The 17,714-nt window shown below is 48.1% G+C and overlaps 1 protein-coding gene across 7 annotated transcripts in view; it reads left to right on the forward strand.

The window, feature by feature from the left end:
* PPCDC (phosphopantothenoylcysteine decarboxylase) overlaps positions 1-17,714 on the forward strand; it is a 48,766-nt gene that overhangs the window by 18,197 nt on the left and 12,855 nt on the right. For all 7 annotated transcript variants that reach the window (XM_034783616.1, XM_034783618.1, XM_034783620.1 and 4 more), the window contains one exon: positions 2,425-2,520. In XM_034783616.1, the coding sequence (XP_034639507.1) occupies positions 2,425-2,520 (96 nt within the window). The remainder of the gene's footprint in view (positions 1-2,424; positions 2,521-17,714) is intronic.

Below are 17,714 nucleotides of genomic sequence, written 5' to 3' on the forward strand. Positions count from 1 at the left end.
TGATTCCTGCATTGAATCCAATATTTTGTGGTTAAGCTAGGGCTTTTATTAATATAGAAATGTCATCCAATATTAGTATTCTGGCTGAAGTCTATAGTATAGATCTGACCACAGTTATGCTAACACGCTCCAAAAGATTCCTAGTGCATGTTAACATTGGGACTACATCAACACATGCTAAGAACCTTTTAGAGTGTGTCAGCCAGTCTACATGGGGCAGTTTCAGCACAGCATTTTAGAATGCTCTACAATTTCCACCCCTGCGGTGCACATTGACACACCTTGACACACCTTGTAGACAAACCTAAAGAATGCAATTGCTGTATAAAATCAGCATTTAAATAGGCTGTGTAGGCTCTGAGATAAACACCTCATTGAGGCAAATAGGGTAGCAGATAGTGCAGTTAGCACCTCTGCTGCTGCTGTTTGGCGGGAAACAGTTTTGTGCAAAGTGAGGTTAATGGGGAAACTGTGGTTGTTGCTCTGAAAATGATTTTGACACTGGAAAGGGCCAGAAATGTGTGTGATTTCAAATGAAAGCTATGGCAAATGAGCAGACATTGCAGAAAGAGCATAATGTCCCAGAGTATGATGCAGAATAACTGGATAGTGCCCTGCTGTGAAGAACAAGCAACCACAGAACCCAGCCTGGAGGAGGAAGAGCTGAAAGACATGCACTCAGATAGTGCTGGCTGACTCCAGCTAGCCTCTTGCTTGTTAGATTGCAGTTCATAGGTACGTGCCCCAACTATGCTTTGACATTCCTGCTTTCAAAGCCACATAAACTAAACTGGAAAAAAGCACTTTTATTCCAGAATAAGACTGTCAATCCAGTATGATGTACTGCTACACCTGTATCAGTATAAATATACCCGCATAGTATATACATGTACATTTCTATATGTAGACCAGCCCTCCTTAGATTCTGAAATAAACAGTAAAGTGATCAAAGACCCTGAAGTTTGGGGGCTGGAATTTTCCACTGCCCCGGGTCATCCTAGGTAACAAGGGTGGAGGAAGATGAGCCTAGAATTGTCATTGCTAGGAAGATAAAACAGACTGAAAAGATAACAGACTATAAACCAGTCACTGTTTGGGAGATACGTTAACCTGTTCCCAAGCCTCAACTGCTGCTGTTGGAGATGGTCAGCAGCTTTTGGTGACAACAGAAGCGTATAGCAGCTAGCATGATGAGCACACTTAGAAAGCCCATAATCAAGTCTATTACTATGGATGTGCCTACACAAAGGTTTTCTTCAAATTCTCCCATCACTGGTGGAAATAATGGCAGGAAGTGCTAGCATATACTGGTCATCATCAGTAAAGAACAAAGTCTTTTGTCCTCTTTAATGTTCCACTCTAGTCCATCTGCTGTTGGTGGGCCTTCCTTGTTGGCCACTTTCTGTTGGAGATAAGCACTTTACACTAGTTAATGTCTCTCTCCCGTCTGGTGATTTACACAGAGGTTACAGTGAAAACACTCAAATATTACTTTGTGATATGGGATACAGATATGATAAATGAGATTAATACATGCAGCAACTTACAAGCATTCCATAAAATCTAAACACTAAATGCATTCTTATTCTAGTACCTATTTTAACAATACTAACACACAGATGAGCCTGACTGATTTTAACCATATATTTGTAAGTATTCAGTTGAGGCATGGGGATCTTGGCATGAGCTGGTACCTGGTATGCCAGCATCACACTCCATAATAGGTAATAAGTGTGCATCCTCATTGGTAGTAGGACAATAGCCGGAGAATTTGAGAAAAGCCTCCTTGTAGTTAAAACCATTGAGTTACACCCATAATCTCGCATGGTAGACAGACTGTTTGCATGGAGTTTAATTGCAAATGCAGCAGATGTAGTTAGACATAGATGGATGAACAAAAATCCTGCCAGACAGAAATAGCCCTGGGAAACAAAAGGTTTTCTTATGGTGTCGTCTTGTCCACGGCTATGAGGTGCTCTGGTTAATAGGGCCTTCCAGAGCCAGGCACTTTCACACCCTCTTTCCATACACATCTCATGATCAAACAAGGATCTTATATGGAGCTTTGTTTTTCCTGGCAGCCCTCTTTTCTAAACCACGCCTCTTTTTTGTCTGTTTTGGTCATCTTCAGTGACCCAACTGCTGGTTGGTTATTTGCATATGCTAGGAACCAAATGACTAAGGCCCAGCCTGTTCATGTGAAGAACAGAAATGAATATCTGGCTTGCATTGCACCTGTTGGTGCCTGACCTTTCAGCAGTGACTGGAAGTGGTTATGCAAATATGAATAGTAGGGTGAAGTCTTGGTGTGAGGGCCTGATATAAAACTCTTTGCCACCCAAGTCCTCCTTCCCTTGCCTGGCTCGGGGCTTTTATGTTATAAACTGTAATTGTTTGTCTCTCCTCCTCCTTTTCTCTCGTTAGCTGAAAGTGCGTGTGGTAACAACCGAGAGGGCAAAACATTTCTACAACCCCCAGGAGATTCCTGTAACCCTCTACAGTGATACTGAGGAATGGCAGGTCAGTATCCCTCTTCTACCCTATCTGATCCTTTCTCTATGGTTGTTGGGGACACCTAATTTCCATGCCAGCTTCACTTTTTATTTAGGATTTGTTTGTTCATTCAGTTGACCTAGTCTTCCAGAAATGGCCAATAGCGGATACTTCAGAGCAAGGCAAAACCCTCTCCCTCCATAATGCACTTGGTCATTTGTGCAGATGCTGGATTTGGGGTAGTCAAAGAATTCCTTCCTGGTCTGCTGCAAGTGATCAGTTTTTCAGCATGAGGCTGATGGACTGATTTCATTCACTTTTACAGAGCCTTTGAATCCAAGTACGAAGTATTAAAAACATGCAAATAATATGATGTTGCCCTCACTGGATGGTGGTGAAGATGGTATTTATTATTATTACAGTGGTGTTTAGTGGTCCCAACCAATATCATAGCCTCATTGTGGTAGGCACTGTACAAACACATAATAGACAGGCACTGTCCTAGAGCTTACAGTCTAAATAAACAGGAAATACTAAGGCTAGGTCTACACTACCCGCCTGAATCGGCGGGTAGAAATCGACCTCTCGGGGATCGATTTATCGCGTCCTGTCGGGACGCGACAATCGATCCCCGAATCGACGCTCTTACTCCACCAGCGGAGGTGGGAGTAAGCGCCGTCAACAGGAAGCCGCAGAGGTCGATTTTGCCGCCGTCCTCACAGCGGGGTAAGTCGGCTGCGATACGTCGAATTCAGCTACGCTATTCACGTAGCTGAATTTGCGTATCTTAAATCGACTCCCCCCTGTAGTGTAGATGTAGCCTCAGTGTGGAAGAAAGGAAAGATTGTTAATGGGTAGTGCCACAACCTGGCCCAGTTCCCCTCTCTGGACAGACACCGGTATGTTGTGAGAAGACCCAACCACTGGATCCCATGTGCTTCTAAGACTGCTGGGTCTAGGTAAGGACTGGTCACTTCCTATATCTGGGTCTCTCAGACACATTCCCTCTACACTATAGGTCGAATTGTGCCAGTGCAATTTTCTGGCATGGTTAGGGAACATCTGTATGTTGTCACATTTTTTGTTTGTGATGACCTAGGACTGTAGCACAGTTCCCAAATTACATGGTCTCAACTACACTAGAAACCAAGTATTAAAACAAAGGTTGCCCTCACTATGCCAGAGAACCACATGACACCCAGATGGACGAGGGAGGGAGTGTAGGGTAAGAGGTGGTCTCTGACCACTCAGGATTTAAGAGCTATCCCCATCTCCCTGAATAGCAGCCGGAAGTGAGTAGGAAGCCACTAAAGAGCTGTGGGTGCAGATGTTAGGCAATCATTATGCCTTGCCCAACTTAGAGGGCAGCAGCTTGATTACCCCTATCATTATCTTAGCTTGCAAATCTACAGACATTATTAATAGTCATAAAATTATCCAGCCCTGTTTAAAATCTACCTTCAGCATATGATTCAATAACCTCCAGCACCACTGAATTTCCCAGGCTTATTATACATCATATGGACTGTAATAGAAGTTCTAGATTCCCAGCCTCAGATCCGATGCCTGGGCACCAGGAGAAAAAGTTCATCTGTGCCCAGTTTCATTGCGGAGTTCTATCTCATTCACAACTTTAGTGTTTTGCTGTTTTGGATGGGTCCCTCCCGTTCATTTTCCTCTTGTAATTTAATACTAGTTAGGATTCCTGATTGGAGACTTTGGCACTGAACAGCCTTTCTTCTTAATCCTGGATCATAACATGAAATCCAGCCAATCAGAACAGATGGCGTGTGTGGTGAAAAATAGTTCCAAATTATATTTCTGGCAGCTGGAGGCAGCAGTTTGTGCTGCATGAATGAGTTGCTCTGTCCTATTCTTTATCATCTTATGATTAGGGCTGCGAGACAGAGACCTGGGTTCTATTCCTGGCTCTGCCACTGACACATTCTTGTGACCTTGGGTGAGTCACTTCACCTCTCTGTGCCTGTGGTGGTTTAGCGGCGGGGGATCCTCCCCCATCCGGGTCCGTGGGAGGGCACTCTGCCTCACCACGTGTCTGTTCGTCACTTACCATGGTGCATTAGCGAGGTGACAACAGCCTACCACTCGAGTCTATAGCTCAGGCCTGTGGTAAGGGCCCAGCAACAAAACACAGGTAGGGAGGCCAGGCCCTTAGTCATAAGAACGGCCATACTGGGTCAGACCAAAGGTCCATCAAGCCCAGTATCCTGTCCTCTGACAATGGCCAATGGCAGGTGCCCCAAAGGGAATGAATAGACAAGTTATCATCCAGTGATCCATCCCCTGTCACCCAATCCCAGCTTCTGGCAAACAGAGGCTTGGGGCACCATTTCTGCCCATCCTGGCTAATATCCATTGATGGACCTATCTTCCATGAATCTATCTAGCTCCCTTTTGAACCTTGTTATGGTATTGGCCTTCATAACACCCTCTGGCAAGGAGTTCCAGAGGTTGACAGTACGTTGCGTGAAAAAATACTTCCTTGTGTTTTGTTTTAAACCTGCTACCTATTAATTTCATTTGGTGGCCCCTTGTTCTTGTATTATGAGAAGGAGTAAATAACACTTCCTTATTTACTTTCTCTATATCGCTCGTGATTTTATAGAGCCCATCATATCCCCCCTTAGTCGCCTCTTTTCCAAGCTGAAAAGTCCCAGTCTCATTAATCTCTCTTCATACGGAAGCCGTTCTATACCCCTAATAATTTTTGTTGCCCTTTTCTGAACCTTTTCCAATTCCAGTATATCTTTTTTGAGATGGGGCGACCACATCTGCATGCAGTATTCAAGGTGTGGATGTAGCATGGATTTATATAGAGTGAATATGATATTTTCTGTTTTATTATCTATCCCTTTCTTGATGATTCCCAACATTCTGTTCGCTTTTTTGACTGCCGCTTCACATTGAGTGGATGATTTCAGAGAACTATCCACAATGACTCCAAGGTCTCTTTTTTGAGTGGTAACAGCTAATTTAGACCCCATCATTGTATATGTATAATTAGGATTATGTTTTCCAATTTGCATTACTTTGCATTTATCAACATTAAATTTCATCTGCCATTTTGTTGTCCAGTCACCCAGTTTTGTGAGATCCTTTTGTAGCTCTTCACTGTCTTCCTGGGACTTAACTATCTTGAGTAGTTTTGTACCGTTTGCAAATTTTGCCACCTCACTGTTTGCCCCTTTTTCCAGATCATTTATGAATATGTTAAATGGGACTGGGCCCAGTATGGATCCCTGGGGGACACCCCTATTTATCTCTCTCCATTCTGAAAACTGACCATTTATTCCTACCCTTTGTTTCCTATCTTTTAACCAGTTACCAGTCCATGAGAGAACCTTCCCTCTTATCCCATGACTGCTTATTTTGCTTAAAAGCCTTTAGTAAGGCACCTTGTCAAAGGCTTTCTGAAAATGTAAATACACATATCCACTGGATCTCCATTGTCCGCATACTTTTTGACCCCCTCAGAGAATTCTAATAGATTGGTGAGGCATGATTTCCTTTACAAAAAACATTTGACTATTTCCCAACAAATTATGTTCATCTATGTGTCTGACACTTTTGTTCTTTATGATAGTTTCAACCAATTTGCCCGGTACTGAAGTGAGCCTTACTGACCTGTAGTTGCCAGGGTCACCTCTGGAGCCCTTTTTAAAAATTGGCATCACATTAGCTATCCGCCAGTCATTTGGTACAGAAGCTGATTTAAATGATAGGTTACAGATGACAGTTAGTAGTCCTGCAATTTCACATTTGAGTTCCTTCAGAACTCTTGGGTGAATACCATCAGGTCCTGGAGACTTATTACTGTTTAGTTTATCAATTTGTTCTAAAACTTCCTCTAATGACACCTCAATTTGGGACAGTTCCTCAGATCTGTCACCCAAAAAGAATGGCTCAGGTTTGGCTCAGTCAGGGCAGGGCAATGAGAGTCTATAGCTTGGGCTTCTGTTCAGGGTCAAGCAGTAAGGGGTTCAGGCATCCTAGCTCTGGCGGATTCCTGACAAGCACTGGCCTCTTAGCCTAGAGAGGGGGAGACTGCCACCCCAGGGGCTGGGATGGCAGGGGGGACGCAGGCCTACCCACCCCACTGCATCCCGGCCCAGGGCCCTAACAGTGGCAGAGGGGGCTGACACTGGGTCAGCTGGGATCCTGACCGCAAGACGCTGACTGGGTCTATGGCAACAACGAACCGGCTGTCCTAGGGCCACTTCCTAACTCCTCCTCGGGGTGTACTTGGGTCTGTAGAGGATTGTCCAGATCGTCAGGGTAGAAGGCCTGCGGTAGTCCTGGCAACTCCTCTGTGGTGTGGTCTGGTCAGTCCTCAACTCCCCATGGGCCTGCAGCAGTCTCCCAGTTTGGGAGCAAGCAAGAGGCATCTGGCTCCTCTGGTGGCTGCAGCCCAACTGAGTGCCCAGACCCACCTTTTATACTTCCTGTCCCGCCCACTGACTTCTGGCGGGAGGGGTGAGCATGCTCTGGTTCCGCCCACTAGGGCTCAGTGAGGGGCTCCTCCCCCTCCGGGTCTATGGGAGGCCACTCCACCTCACTACAGTACCCCAGTTTCTCCTTCTGTAAAATGCTTTCCTATATCCCACATGCAATTTTCTACACTGAGGTTGTTTGTACTATGTAGCCATACCAATGTAGTTGCACTGGTGCAAACCCTAGTGATGTAGGTGTCTTACACCAATCTAAAATGTGGCTTGCACTACCATAATCTGGACTTGTGCGTGTCACTTTTGACACCAGTGCCCTGTGTCTACATTAGGTGTTTGTTGTGACAACGGTGCAAAACTTTCCAGTATAGACAGGTCCTTAGTTCATTAATGTTTGCAAGGTGCTTTGAGACATCTTCAGACAGAAGCTGCTAGAGAAGGGTCCAGTCATATAATGAAAGATTCAGGGAAGGGTCAAGTCAGATAATGTGGACGGAAGTCCCATTTCAGGACCTGGACTCTTCTGAGGTGTCTACACTGCAGCTGGGAGTGAGCTTTCCAGCCCTGTTAGACAAACTCATGCTAGTGGGGCTCAAGGTAGCATGCTAATAATACCTTGTGGATGTGGCAGCTCCTGCAGAGGCTTGGGCTGGGTTTGAGCTGGAGCGTCTAGCCTGAGTCTCTGTCAGAGCCGCAACATCCACGCAGCTATTCTTAGCATGCTAGCTCAAGTCTCGCTAGTGTGAGTCTGTCTACCTTTGCTGGGAGGCTTGCACCCAGCTGCGGTGTAGAACTAACCGTAGTGAGTTAGTGCAGTAGTGTGAGAGAGGGGTGTTTTATCAAAGGTACAGTACTTTAGAGGAGATGTTAAACCAAGGCCTTGTCTACACTGGCAAGTTTCTGCGCAGTAAAGCGGCTTTCTGCGGTGTAATTCCCGAGGTGTACGCACTGCCAAGCCACTTAGTGCGCAGAAACTGCGCAGTTGCAGCGCTTTTAAAAAAAAACACCCCAACGAGAGGCATACAGCTTTCTGTGGCGAGGCTACAACACCACGGTGCCAGTGTAGACACCCTGGCCGATTACAGTGCTGCGATTGGCCTCCGGGGGGTGTCCCACAATGCCTGTTCTCGCCTCTCTGGCCATCAGTTTGAGCTCTGCTCCCCTGCCCTCAGGTGACCAACTGTGATCCCACCCCTTAAATTCCTTGGGAATTTTGGAAGTTCCCTTCCTGTTTGCTTTGTGATGTGCACAGTGGTCTCAGCGCATCTTTCCAGGTGACTATGCCTGCTCCAGGCACCAGGCGATCTTCCGCTTGGAGCAATGCTGAGCTGCTGGAACCCATCAACATTTGGGGAGAGGAGGCTGTCCAGTCCCAGCTGCGCTCCAGCCGTAGGAATTATGATACTTATGGACAGATTTCACGATGCACTATAGAAAGGGGCAATGACTGTGACACATTGCAGTGCAGGGTCAAAGTGAAGGACTGCAGAATGCCTACCACAAGGCGCGGGAGGCAAATCACCACTCCGGTGCTGTGCCCATGAGCTGCTGGTTCTACAAAGAGCTGGACATGATACTCGGTGGCAACTCCACCTCCACTGTGAAGGCCACTGTGGATACTTCGGTGGCTTGTGTGCCAGTCGAGAGTGGACCGAGCCAGGAGGAGGAAATCTTGGATGAGGATGTGGAGTGGGGCGGCGGGACCCAGAGGCAGAGGATGACTCGGAGGTCAGAGATGCATGCAGCCAGGAGCTCTTCTCTACCCTGGAGGAGGCTAGCCAGTCACAGCTATTGGAGCTTGGTGGAGTGCAAACAGGAGAGGAGGCCCCTGGTAAGTGGCTTTGATTTTGGGAATCGCTAGAGCGAGTTGTGGGCAGGAGGGTTGCTGAAAGCAGGCTTGTGTCTGTATGATGCGTGTACCACCACATGCCTTGTCTGAGTGGTGGAATAGGGTGTTGATTGACTCCCGCACTTCACAGGAATCTCCCTCAGAGATCTCCAGGAAATTCTCATGGAGATACAGGGCAATCCTCTGCCACAGGTTCTTTGACAGAGCTGCTTTGTTTCTTGCCTCATTAAGTGTAACTTTTCCGCGCCGCTCTGCTGTCACTGGGGCGGGACCATTGCTGCACACTGGCGAGCCGCATAAGGGCAGGGTGGAAGCCACAGTCTTGGAGAAGACCCTCCCTTGATTCCCTGCTCACCCTCAGCAGCGAGATATCTTCCATAATGAACACAGCTTGTGGAAAATGTGGGGATAGGAATTGCCACACGCTTCTCCAATGACAGGGCAGCTCTCATTCTCGTGTCCTTGCACCGCAGGGCTGGGGCGAGCTCATCACACAGTCCCATGAATGTGGCTTTCCTCATCCAAAAGTTCTGCAGCCACTGTTTGTCATCCCAGACGTGCATCACAATGTGATCCCACCACTCAGTGCTTGTGGCATTCATGGATGTGCTGACCACAGTGGAACGCCACTTTTGGGCTCAGGAAACAAGCAATCTCGTGTTGTAGCTACTACGCGTGGCGAGATCAATGTCATCTTGCCTTTGTAGTTTAAGGAATAACTCCACTACCACTCGGGATGTGTTAGTGAGAGCGAGCAGCATATTGGTCAACAGTGCAGGATCCTGCAGACCGAAGAGGCAGAGCATGCAGTACACAAACCGTTGAAAGATGGTGCCAAATGCAGACAGAAGCCCAGGGATTGCTGGGATGCAAAGCAATGCATCCCGGGGCATTGGGAGAGGACCCAGGATGCCCCAGTACCCCCTCTGCAGTCCCATAACTCTTAGCGGCAGAAGAGGAAGAGATGATCTGTGGGATAGCTGCCCAGACTGCACCATTCTGATTACCGCTGCAAGTGCCACAAGTGTGAACATGCTATTGTGCAGGCAGCTGACAGTGTGAACACACAACAGCGCTTTCCCTTCAGCGAGGGATAGCTCAGTGGTTTGAGCATTGGCCTGCTAAAACCAGGGTTATGAGTTCAATCCTTAAGGGGGCCATTTAGGGATCTGGGGCAAAAATCTGTCAGGGATGGTACTTGGTCCTGCTGTGAAGGCAGGGGACTGGACTCGATGACCTTTCCAGTCCTACACTTTTATGATTCTATGAAATTGATTCCCGACTGACCGGTAGCTGTCTGGCGTTGTAAGCTTCCAGAGGGCTATTGCCACTCACTTGTGAACTGCGAGGGCTGCTCTCATCTTGGTATTCTTGCGCTTCAGGGCAGGGGAAAGCAAGTCACAAAGTTCCATGAAAGTGCCCTTATGCATGCGAAAGTTTCGCAGCCACTGGGAATCATCCCAGACCTGCAACACTATGCGGTCTCACCAGTCTGTGCTTGTTTCCCAGGCCCAGAATCGGCGTTCCATAGCATGAACTTGCCCCATTACCACCATGATGTCCAAATTGCCAGGGCCCGTGCTTTGAGAGAAGTCTGTGTCCATGTCCTCATCACTCTCGTCACCGCGCTGCCATCGTCTCCTCACCCACTTTTGCAGGTTCTGGTTCTGCACATACTGCATGATAATGTGTGAGGTGTTTACAGTGCTCATAATTGCCGCTGTGATCTGAGTGGGCTGCATGCTTGCTGTGGTACGGCGTCTGCAGGAGAGCAGAGTGGCAGCGGAAGCGTGACGATGGTTTGTAGCCCTACTGCACCGTCTGCTGCCAGAGCAGGAGAGCAGAGTGGCAGCGGAAGCATGATGATGGTTTGCAGCCCTACTGCACCGTCTGCTGCCATCAGCCCCAGGACATAACAGCGGCTGCTGAGCTGAGCGGGCTGCGTGCTTGCCGTGGTATGTCGTCTGCATGGAAAAAAGGTGCAAAACAATTGTCTGCCGTTGCTCTCACGGAGGGAGGGGTGACTGACGACATGTATCCAAAACCACCCGCGACAATGTTTTTGCCCCATCAGGCAGTGAGAGCTCAACTCAGAATTCCAATGGGTGGCAGAGACTGCGGGAACTGTGGGATAGCTACGCACAGTGCAATGCTCCGAAAGTCGACGCTAGCCTCGATACTGTGGACGTACTCTGTCGACTTAATGCGCTTAGTGGGGACACACACAATCGACTGTATAAAATCACTTCCTAAAAAATCAACTTCTATAAATTCGACCTAATTTCATAGTGTAGACATACCCTGAATGAGTACAAGAAGACCTGCTCATCACCATGTGAGCAGTCCTCTGTTTTTGCACCCACGAGCATATGTTGCTTTCCTTCATAGAAAGGCATGTTAGTGGGAATGAACAGAAAGCTTTCCAGTCATTTCAGAGATCATTGTGGTGCATTGGCAGAGCTCTGTTGGGGACCAGGTCTGGAATAGCAGGGAGGCTGCTGGTCAGAATTGAGGTGCATTGGCTGTGCCGTATGGGCTTGCAGTACTGAAATACCAGGGAATGCTGCAGATCAGGATTAAGATACATTGGCAGAGCTGGGCAAGGATTGAGGTGCATTGACAGAGCTGTGTGAGGGTATGTCTACACTACGAAATTAGGTCAAATTTATAGAAGTTAGTTGTTTAGAAATAGTTTTTATAAAGTCGATTGTGTGTGTCCCCACACAAAATGCTCTAAGTGTGCATTAAGTTGGCGGACTGCGTCCACAGTACCGAGGCTAGCGTTGACTTCTGGAGCGTTGCGCTGTGGGTAGCTATCCCACAGTTCCTGCAGTCTCCGCCGCCCATTGGAATTCTGGGTTGAGATCCCAATGCCTAAAAACAGTGTCGCGGGTGATTCTGGATACGTGTCGTCAGGCGCCCACTCCCTCCCTCTGTGAAGGCAACAGCAGACAATCGTTTCGCGTATTTTTTCAGCCCAGATGCCATAGCACTGGGATCATGGAGCCCACTCAGATCACCATGTCAATTATGAGCACTATAACCAATAGGGGCATTATCCTGGAGTATATGCAGAACCAGAACCTGCCAAAGCAAAGCCAGGCGAGGAGGCGACGACAGCGCAGTGACGAGAGTGATGAGGAAATAGACATGGACCATAGACTTCTCACAAACTACAGGCCCCTGCAATGTGCACATCATGGTGTTAATGGGGCAGGTTCATGCTGTGGAATGCCAATTCTGGGCCCGGGAAACAAACACAGACTGGTGGGACCGCATAGTGTTGCAGGTCTGGGATGATTCCCAGTGGCTGCAAAACTTTCACATGCGTAAGGGCCCTTTCATGGAACTTTGTGAGTTGCTTTCCCCTGCCCTGAAGTGCCAGAATACCAAGATGAGAGCAGCCCTCACAGTTGAGAAGCGAGTGGTGATAGCCCTGTGAAAGCTTGCAACGCCAGATAGCTACCGGTCAGTCGGGCATCAGTTTGGAGTGGGCAAATCTACTGTGGGGGCTGCTGTGATCCAAGTAGCCAACGCAATCAAAGAGCTGCTGATATCAAGGGTAGTGACTCTGGGAAACGTGCAGGTCATAGTGGATGGCTTTGCTGCAATGGGATTCCCTAACTGTGGTGGGGTGATAGATGGAACCCCTATACCTATCTTGTCACCGGAGCACCAAGCCAGCGAGTACATAAACCGAAAGGAGTACTTTTCAATGCTGCTGCAAGCACTGGTGGATAAGAAGGGACATTTGACCAACGTCAACGTGGGATTGCCGGGAAAGGTACATGATGCTCACGTCTTCAGGAACTCTGGTCTCTTTCAAAAGCTGCAGGAAGGGACTTTCTTCCGAGACCAGAAAATAACCATTGGGGATGTTGAAATGCCTATCGTTATCCTTGGGGACCCAGCCTACCCCTTAATGCCATGGCTCATGAAGCCGTACACAGGCAGCCTGGACAGTAGTCAGGACCTGCTCAACTATAGGCTGAGCAAGTGCAGAATGGTGGTAGAATGTGCGTTTAGACGTTTAAAAGCGCGCTGGCGCAGTTTACTGACTCGGATAGACCTCAGTGAAACTAATATTCCCATTGTTGTTATTGCTTGCTGTGCACGCCACAATATCTGTGAGAGTAAGGGGGAGACATTTATGGCGGGGTGAGAGGTTGAGGCAAATCGCCTGTCCGCTGAGTACACGCAGCCAGACACCAGGGCGGTTAGCAGAGCACAGCAGGGGACGGTGCGCATCAGAGAAGCTTTGAAAAACAGTTTCATGACTGGCCAGGCTAGGGTGTGAAAGTTCTGTTTGTTTCTCCTTGATGAAGCCCCCCCCCCCCCCCCCGGTTCACTCTGTAAGCTAAACACCCTCCCCCACCCCTTCGATCACCGCTTGTAGAGGCAATAAAGTCATTGTTACTTCACATTCATGCATTCTTTATTAATTCATCACACAAATAGGGGGATAACTGCCAAGGTAGCCCGGGAGGGGTGAGGGAGGAGGGAAGCGCCAGGTGGGGTGGGGGAGGAGGGAAGGACTAGGACACACTGCACTTTAAAACTTATTGAAGGCCAGCCTTCTGTTGCTTGGGCAATCCTCTGGGGTGGAGTGACTTGGTGGCCGGAGGCCCCCCTTCCGCGTTCTTGGGCGTCTGGGTGAGGAGGCTATGGAACTTGGGGAGGAGGGCTGTTGTTACACAGGGGCTGTAGTGGTAGTCTGTGCTCCTGCTGCCTTTCCTGCAGCTCAACCATATGCTGGAGCATATCAGTTTGATGCTCCAGCAGCCGGAGCATCGACTCTTGCCTTCTGTCACAAGCTGACGCCACTTACTCTCTTCAGCCCGCCATTCAGCCCGCCACCTCTCTTCGCTTCCATATTGTGCTTTTCTGCTCTCTGACATTGTCTGCCTCCATGCATTCTGCTGTGCTCTGTCAGCATGGGAGGACATCTGGAGTTCCGAGAACATCTCATCCCGAGTGCGTTTTTTCGCCTTCTAATCTTTGCTAGCCTCTGTGAAGGAGAAGCATTTGCAGCTGGTGGGGGAAAAGGGAGAATTGGTAGTTAAAAAGATACATTTTAGATAACAATAGGATCACTCTTTCCCGTTAAACCTTGCTGTTCACATTACACAGCACATGTGCTTTCGTTACGAGGTCGCATTTTGCCTCTTATTTATATTGAGGGCCTGCCGGTTTGGTGTGAGAGATCACTCACGCAGTGCCAGGGAACAGAATTTGGCTTGCAGGCAGCCATGGTAAGCCACAGTCTTTTGGCTTCTTTAACCTTCTTAACATGTGGGAATGGTTTAAAACACCAGCGCCCTCATTTCCCATACCAAGCGGCCATTGGGTTGACCATTTAAAATTGGTTTTCAATTTAAAAAGAGAGACTGCGGTTTGCGGGTTAGCGTGCAGCACAAACCCAAATACCCCCTCCCACACACACACACGCAATTCTCTGGGATGATCACTTTACCCCTCCCCCCACCGCGTGGCTAACAGCCGGGAACGTTTCTGTTCAGTTACACAGCCAAACAGCCGAGCAGGAACGGGCACCTCTGAATGTCCCCTTAATAAAAGCACCCTATTTCAACCAGGTGACCATGAATGATATCACTCTCCTGAGGATAACACAGAGATAAAGAATGGATGTTGTCTGAATGCCAGCAAACACCGGGACCATACGCTGCCATGCTTTGTTATGCAATGATTCCAGACTATGTGCTACTGGCCTGGCCTGGCGCGGTAAAGTGGCCTACCATGGCTGACGGAATAAGGCTGCACTGCCCAGAAACCTTTTGCAAAGGCTTTGGGAGTACATCCAGAAGAGCTTTATGGAGATGTCCCTGGAGGATTTCCGCTCCATCCCCAGACATGTTAACAGACTTTTCCAGTAGCTGTACTGGCCGCGAATGCCAGGGCAAATGAATCATTAAACATGCTTGCTTTTTAACCTTGTATAATATTTACAAAGGTACACTCACCAGAGGTCCCTTGTCTGCCCTCAGGTCCGGGAGCACGCCTTGGGTGGGTTCGGGGGTTACTGGCTCCAGGTCCAGGGTGAAAAACGTATCCTGGCTGTTGGGGAAACTGGTTTCTCCGCTTCCCTGCTGTGAGTTATCTTCAAGCTCTTCATCATCATCTTCCTCGTCCCCAAAACCCGCTTCCATGTTGCGTGATTCTCAATTGATGGAGTCAAAGCACGGGGTTGGGGTAGTGGTGGCTGCACCCCCTAGCATGTCATGCAGCTTAGTGTAGAAGCAGCATGTCTGCGGCTCTGCTCTGGACCTTCCGCTTGCCTCTCTGGTTTTGTGGTAGGTTTGCCTTAGCTCCTTAATTTTCATGCGGCACTGCTGTGCGTCCCTGTTATGGCCTCTGTCCTTCATGCCCTTTGAGACTTTTTCTAATGTTTTGGCATTTCGTTTACTGCTACGGAGTTCAGCTAGCTCGGATTCATCTCCCCATATTGCGAGCAGATCCCGTACTCCCGTTCGGTCCATGCTGGAGCTCTTTTGCAATCCTGGGACTACATCATGGTCACCTCTGCTGATGAGATCTGCACTCACCTGCACCTTGCCATGGTGGCCAAACAGGAAATGAGATTTAAAAGTTTGTGGGCCTTTTCCTATCTACCTGGCCAGTGCATCTGAGTTGAGAGCGCTGTCCAGAGCGGTCACAATGGAGCACTGTGGGATAGCTCCTGGAGGCCAATACCGTTGAATTGCGTCCACACAACCCCAGAATTGACCCGGCAAGGCCAATTTCAGCGCTAATCCCCTCGTCGGAGGTGGAGTAAAGAAATCGATTTAAAGAGCCCTTTAAGTCGAAAAAAAGGGCTTCATCGTGTGGACGGGTCCAGGCTTAAATCGAGGTAACGTTGCTAAATTCGACCTACAATCGTAGTGTAGACCAGGGCTGAGAGGAGCCTGCGTATCTCCTGCTTGCATTGTACCTGGCTCCAGAAGAGTTAAATACAAAAAGTTATTTTAAAAAGAAGGCGAGACTCTTTAATGTACTTAAAAACTAAAAAGAGAGTGAAGAGCCCTACTTTGGGAAGGGTGGGGAGCACTAGTTATTCCGGATGCTGCCTCTCTGTTGTGGTTGTGTGTGACTCATAGAGTGAGCAGTTTGTGGCCCTGATGCACACCTCTCAGTGGCCTGTGGTTGTGCCTGGCCTCTGGAGGTAAGACATCTCATCTCATTTGCTGCTTCTCTTGACATTTTACCAGCTCAGATGCTCCATCAAGGTCAGAGTGACAGATATAGCAATTTCCTGCAATATCCAGGACAAACCTGATTGGATTAAGTTAAACCTTTTTTAATTAAGTTTAAGTATGTTTACAGTCTATTGTATTTAAAATGTGAAGTTTATGTGTTATTGTGGGTTTGTATGTAACGTCTTCTGGGGGAGACCTGGCCAGTGTAAACCTTGGGAAGTGTTATGAGCTTCAGAGGAATATTTTAAGCAATGTTCCAGACAAACAAATATAAGTGGGGTTCTAGAAAATACCTGCAGATTGGTAAATGCAAATGACCACTTCCAGCTGTGTAGAGACCCAGCCTTTTGAAGCTTCATCCCGAGGAGGGGACCATTGTCTGGCTACTTAAGTATTCATGGTCTCTGCAGATCAAAGACCAAACTGTGTAAAGGGTGACTCGGATTCAGGGTGAGCTTGTTCTGAACTAACAGTTGATATGAACTTGTGTCACGGAGTGTGGGGAAGTCAGGGCCCTGCACCCCTCTTCCTGCGATTCACCATGACTCTCAGCCAGCCAGTAAAACAGAAGGTTTATTAGATGACAGGAACACAGTCCCAAGCAGAGCTTGTAGGTACAACCAGGACCCTCAGTCAAGTCCTTCTGAGGGTGGGGTTTAGGGAGCTTAGACCCCAGCTTTGGGGTTCCCTGCGTTTCTCCTTCCAACCCAAAACTGAAAGCAAAAACCCCCTCTACCTGTCTCTCTCCCTCTTCCCCCAGCTCCTCCCCTCCCTTTGTCCAGTTTCCTGGGCAAAGGTGTCACATGGCAGCACCCCCCTCCTGGCTCAGGTTACAAGCTCAGGTAACCCTCAAGTAAAATCATCCCCTGCGATCCCATCCCTAATACAGACAGTCCCAGTTAAACTAGACCACATTCCTGAGTCAGTCCGCCCTCCTCCCTACTGCGTCACAACTTGTGACCACAGAAAACCCCCATGGTGGAGTTTGAAGGACCAATCACATGTCGGAGCCCTTGCTGGAATTGAGGTGATCTCCGGTAAGCTGATTAGTATGCCACACGTGTAGTTTCTTTTACCTTTTTAATGTTTTCTCTGTAGTGCTTTCACCTTAAGAATAAATGTGCTTGCTTAGGACAAGCTGTTTTGTAATTTATACCTATCGGCAATTACACTGTTTATTGCCTCTGAGGCAAAGGCAAAGCAGGCTAGCTTAGGCAGTCTGACTTGCTGGGGAACTCACAGCGTAGGAAGAGAGCTGTGCAATCTGGAAAAACCCCGGTTAGGAGGGAGAGAGACATGTGTCTCCATCCAAGAGAGGTGGTGGCTGGGGATCTGGAAGCCTGAGAGTGGGTTTCCTTTGCTCAATCATAGAGGGGGAATACAGGGGCAGTTGCACTGAACTGTGACCTATACACCTTCCCCCAGATACTTCCTAGGAACCCCACCTAACTTTGTTTAAAATAGTCCTTTGAAGTTCACAACACTTCCCAAGGTTTACAAGTCTTCACCCTAGTGAATCCCACAATAATACATACATTTTGTGGTTTTAATACAGTGGGCTCCAAAGATACTTAAACTTAATTCAATAAGGTTTAACTTAATTCAGCAAGGTTTGCCCAGGATATTGCAGGAAATCACCATGTCTGTCACAAAGAGAATTTCCAGGGCAGCATAAACCTTCTGGGTAAACCA

Source organism: Trachemys scripta, chromosome 10 (assembly GCF_013100865.1).
Source record: "Trachemys scripta elegans isolate TJP31775 chromosome 10, CAS_Tse_1.0, whole genome shotgun sequence".
Lineage (NCBI taxonomy): Eukaryota > Metazoa > Chordata > Testudines > Emydidae > Trachemys > Trachemys scripta.